This window comes from Volvox carteri (assembly GCF_000143455.1).
Source record: "Volvox carteri f. nagariensis unplaced genomic scaffold VOLCAscaffold_36, whole genome shotgun sequence".
In the NCBI taxonomy this organism is placed as follows: domain Eukaryota; kingdom Viridiplantae; phylum Chlorophyta; class Chlorophyceae; order Chlamydomonadales; family Volvocaceae; genus Volvox; species Volvox carteri.
In genome coordinates, this window is record NW_003307579.1 from 39,955 (window position 1) to 44,727 (window position 4,773).

A 4,773-nucleotide genomic window follows, 5' to 3' on the forward strand; every position below is an offset into this window, starting at 1 on the left:
CCCAGTAAATTTGGGGATTCTTCTGGCTTGTGTGATAACCACTCCGAACGCACTACTTTTCAGCGAACTTGACTAGCAACCCCTTCATGTTTTCTGGGCTAGGCTAGTCTTCCGCTTTTGGAGTATATTGGTTGATCCAGGAGAGTCCATTTGCCATTGTGTGTCTAATGAGGCCTGGGGCGCGAAGGTCCTACGGCTTCGGGTTTAGCGTGACCGGCGCTGTAGACATCGAAGACTGCCCTTTCGTCTCATAAGCTAGGATGTATCTGCGCTGCTTGAGGACCTGAAGGATCGCACTGGATGAATGATCGACTCCGTCTGGATCACCGGGGTTTCGTTTCGGACACCCGTAAACCGGGCGTTAAAATGCGTTGTTATGGGCCATGGATGGGGGACTCACACCAGCTGAGGACTTACATCCCTTCTAGGCACCATAGAAGCTTAATTCGTTTCACTTGTGCTGCTGGGTGATTGAGGTCGCGGGGGCAGATCGGGTATGCCCCATGCTCGCTTAGATGCGGTTGATGACGAGTATCACGTTCTTATGGAGTGTTCTGCTTTCGAAGTTATACGGCAGGCGGATGGTATACCTACGGGGAGCATGTCGGCTATCATGCCGTTAGGTGACCAGCGTTTGCTTGCGTCAGTTGGGAAGTTCGTATCACGATGCATCTGTCTAGGTGCTCATCTGGTCGCGAGCGCAATTATCTACCCTATCAAACAAACCCTCTTTTTTCTCTTTTTCCCTATATATGTTTGCTGAGTCTAGAGGTCCATGAGCCTCCTGGCTCGTCTGGGCCCTACGAGCTCAAGAAGATTGTAACAAACAAACGAACAAACATTCTACGACTAATACAGTTTACACATAACGGCGATGGAGCACGCGTGCCACGCACGAATCCGTAAACACGTAATAAGTTGATGGAGGGGTTAAGGCTCACGATTAAGGGCTGGGAGGATGGAGAACGCTATGAAAGGCAGTTGGAGATTACTGACCGATGGGTGCTCCATACAGCTGACGAACTAACCCTCACTGTGGAAGACGACAAGTCCGTCATGATAAGACAGCAGGCGCGACCCATCGGCGTCGTTCGTTGTGCACGCCGACATCAGGGCACCCCCCCAGTCAACTTTGATACTGAACTTTCCTATTAGTAGTATGTATGTTATGGTGTTATGGCTATGACAAAAATATGAAACTGCTAGCATGTCAAATGCCACGGTAGGACTTAGCCGACCAACCCCCCAACCAGCCGTCCGCGCCCTGGGCATCCTCACCGCCAGCAAGCGGCCCAAGCACCCGGCCTCCTCATGCTAATACGTACTTGAATCCATTCTTCGATCTACAAACTTTCATAGTGCCTTCCCGGGGTTCTGCAGAGCGACCACGTCCACTGCGAATAGGTCCTCTCTTCAACCAGGCGCCCTGTGGCCACGACCCTACCCCTCTTCACGACTCCATCTGTCCTGGTTTGTTTCCTTAAACTCCCTCTCATCGGCCTTCCTGGCTCCCTCCCGATCCGTGTCTCCAATCCGAACCTGCTTCCGCTACGCAGCCCAAAGCCATCAACGCAACCCGCATGGGGGTGGGGGCGTGTGTGTGGGAGGGAGAGCTCTTCCTGGCCGCCTACCTGGGTGGGTGGGTAAAGGGTAAAGAAACCGAATAGCAACCCGTTGCTCCGTGCGCCCAGGAGCCTTTGCTTTGTCTCCAGCCCGCCTGCCTTCTGCTTTTCATGTCCCAAAACATTTGGCGTCTCCCTTGCAAGCAACCCACAACCCTACCGGCCCACTTTCGCGTTCCACCCATATTCGCACCACCCCCACATCCCCTTTCTCCCAACCCGCCGACACCACCACATGGTGATATGGTGGTGCGGGTGCTGGTTGTGGTGCTGGTTGTGGTGCTGGTGGTGTGTCAGCCAGCCTGCCCACGTACCGCTATGTGGGCTGCCGGGTGGTGGAGCTGGGGGCTGGTCCTGGGCTTGTGGGTATACTGCTCGCCAAGATGGGGGCCAAGGTGAGGCAGGCAGACAGACAGGCAGACAGACAGGCAGCGAGAGGGCGGGGCGATGGCGGTACCAAAGAAAGACCAGCAGGGGAAGGGGGACCCTTGGCCCAGGGGTAAAACATGGAGCTCGAGTAGTTGGCTGGAGGTTGGTTAAGGAAAGGGGATCAACCACACGGGGGCTGAACATCAGTGAACGGCATGGGGCTTTGTGCTTATCCTTGCCGCGGCCCCTGCCGGGCCCTGCCCTGCCTACCAGACCCTACTCCGCCTATGTCGCCCGGCTCCCCACCCCACCCCACCCCACCTCAACCCAGGTGCACATCACAGATATTGCCAAGGTGCTGCCCCTTATCGATGCAAACATTGAGGCCAACGGCGTGGGGCTGAAGCAAAGGTACACGTGGGACCTCAGCTCAGGGGGATGGCTTCTTCGTTTCTGGAAGCCCCCTCTCTCCCGCTTTCCTCTCTCCCTCCCTCCCTGGCCTCCACGTCCTGATACCTGCTAGCTATGATATGGCAGGCCCCCACCCCACCCCGTGGTTCGTCTTTCCCCCACCCCACCCCACCCCGCCCCCGCTGAGGATACAGAAGAGAATGTCGCTCCGCTGTCTCAGCTGCTAGGGTCATGGAGCACAAACTGGTTCCTGCAGCACTCTTAAGGCCCTTGCGGTTGATGTCCTTCGAGGTCTCCGTGCACCCCCCCTGACATCTCCCGACCCTGGGCAGCAGGCGCGGTGCAGCTGAGGGCTATGCGGTTTCGGAGGAGCTAGAGTGGGGCAAGGAGGGTTACGATCACGTGGTGGCGAGGCTGGCTTCGGAGCCCGTGGATTGGTGCCTGGCCGCGGACTGCTGCTACATAGACCAGGCGAGTGCGGGGACATGCGGGGACCGCCATGTTGCTGTTGGGCTGTTGGGACTTTGTAGGCCACGTTGGGGAAGGGGGGTGAGAAGGGTTGTCTCCTCTTTCCCTTCACAGAAATAGCTTGGCGGTTCTCACCCCCGGGGCCGATGGCTCTTCGCAAGGTTGTGAGGGGCAGTCCCCGTAGCTGTGTGGCCGTTTCCTCCCCCACTGGCCTAAACCCTTCCACCCTCTCAACCAGCTCTCCACTCCCCCTGGTCCCGCTGCAGGAGGGCACCAGCCCCAGTACGCCCCACTTTGTCCGCACGTGCGCACTGTTGTGCGGTCCCATTACTCGGTGCCTGGTGTGCTTCGAACTGCGCAGCTCCGAGGTGCAGAGGGTGTTCGTGGAGGAAGCCAGCAAGGCGTTTGCAAAGGTGGGGCGGCCCATTGTGGCTGGGTGGGCTGGTAGTAGGCGGTGCAGGGGTTTATGGAGATGTATGGAATAAACTGCCGACTGTTGTGGGTAGAGGGAACCAGGGCTACAGACGCAGCTGGCCTGCCTTTCGGTCCATTGCAACGTCATAGCGGCAGGGCCGCGGCCCCCTTTACGGCCCCCACCTCACCACACACCTCACCACACCACACCTGAGCTCAGCTCAGCTCAGCTCAGCTCCATGTACCGATGCGGCACACAGCGCCAGGTCGTGTCACGTAGCTGCTCCCCCTCCTGCTGCAACCCCGGGTTGCATCACCAGGTTGAGCGACTGCAGCCGCACTCGCTGCCCAAGCCGTGCCAAGTGGAGCACATTCTGTTGTACGAGCTGAGTGGATCAAAACTGAGGACGTGAACACATACACATATGCATACATACACACACGAGGATTGTGGGGGCCGGCTACGGAGTTGACAGAGGCGTAGCAGCATCAGTAGCAGACGCAGCAGCAGCGGTCGAAGAGAGAGAGGGGGAGGGGGGTGCTGCGCGTGGATGGGCCACGCCGGGGCCCCGGCCAGGGAAACACACACCATTATGGAATCGGGCCCGGCGGACTTTGCAGGAAAAGAGTGGAGGAGGTTCCTGCCAGTAAACTTTGTGACCAGGACAGAAAGGGCGGGGAGGTGGGAGGATGTGTAGCGTACGGAGGTTTCTGGAGGACTCTCAACAGACTACAAACAACACTGTAATATATACATACCGACGGGGGGAGGACTGATGGAAGCTGATGTGGATGACGTCACAACGGATCCTGGAAAACCCCGATGTTCAACCTGGTGTCAGCGGAGGATGGAGTGGACAGTGAGGCGGGTAGGGGCTCTGTGGCATCCCGTGACGTTGCGTGATGGACCCATCACGTTGTGCGCCGGAAGCGGGGAGCCAGACCGGCTAGCACGCTCCTGATCTGCACGGCTCATGATGCTTGTCCTGTGCTTCTCGAAGCAGAGGTCGGCAAATCCTGTGATGTCGCATGTGAGGAGGACCGGTGGGGGGCCGGTGCGGGCCTGGGTTCCGCACACATAGCACGCAACTGGAGCCTGTCCGGGGGCCTCTTTTGCGTTCCTCCTGCCTGCTGGCCTGGCGTTGGTCTGACGTTGGTCTAAATCCCAACTGACCCAAAGGGATCAAACCATGGGACCGCCCGGGGGAACATTATTGCGGCTCAGCTTCACAATATGTTCACATAGTGTTTTACACGAACGACGCGCTCCAGCAATTGTCGAATTTGCTCTCCTGAAGCCGTCCTTCAGCTGCATATGCCGCTCTTCTTCGCACGGCTTAACATATTTAAAGGACAGCACCTGTCGTATGTCCGCGGCGTGTGGGATTTTGTAGCCAGGGGCTCCGGTGGGGGCGGCTTTAGGCTCTAGGGCACTGAGAACGTTGTCGGTTGCTGCTTCATGATCTCGTTTTCTGAAAATGAACTCCAT

General features: G+C 57.7%; 1 protein-coding gene across 1 annotated transcript; it reads left to right on the forward strand.

Annotated features, from left to right (window-relative positions):
• Window positions 1-1,207: 1,207 nt before the first annotated feature.
• VOLCADRAFT_94143 (uncharacterized protein) lies at window positions 1,208-3,697 on the forward strand (the record flags this gene model as incomplete). Its single annotated transcript, XM_002953344.1, has 7 exons — window positions 1,208-1,222; window positions 1,557-1,639; window positions 1,924-2,017; window positions 2,323-2,402; window positions 2,738-2,951; window positions 3,137-3,283; window positions 3,605-3,697. The coding sequence occupies 7 exons, from the start codon at window positions 1,208-1,210 to the stop codon at window positions 3,695-3,697; spliced, it is 726 nt and encodes a 241-aa protein (XP_002953390.1).
• Window positions 3,698-4,773: the final 1,076 nt, after the last annotated feature.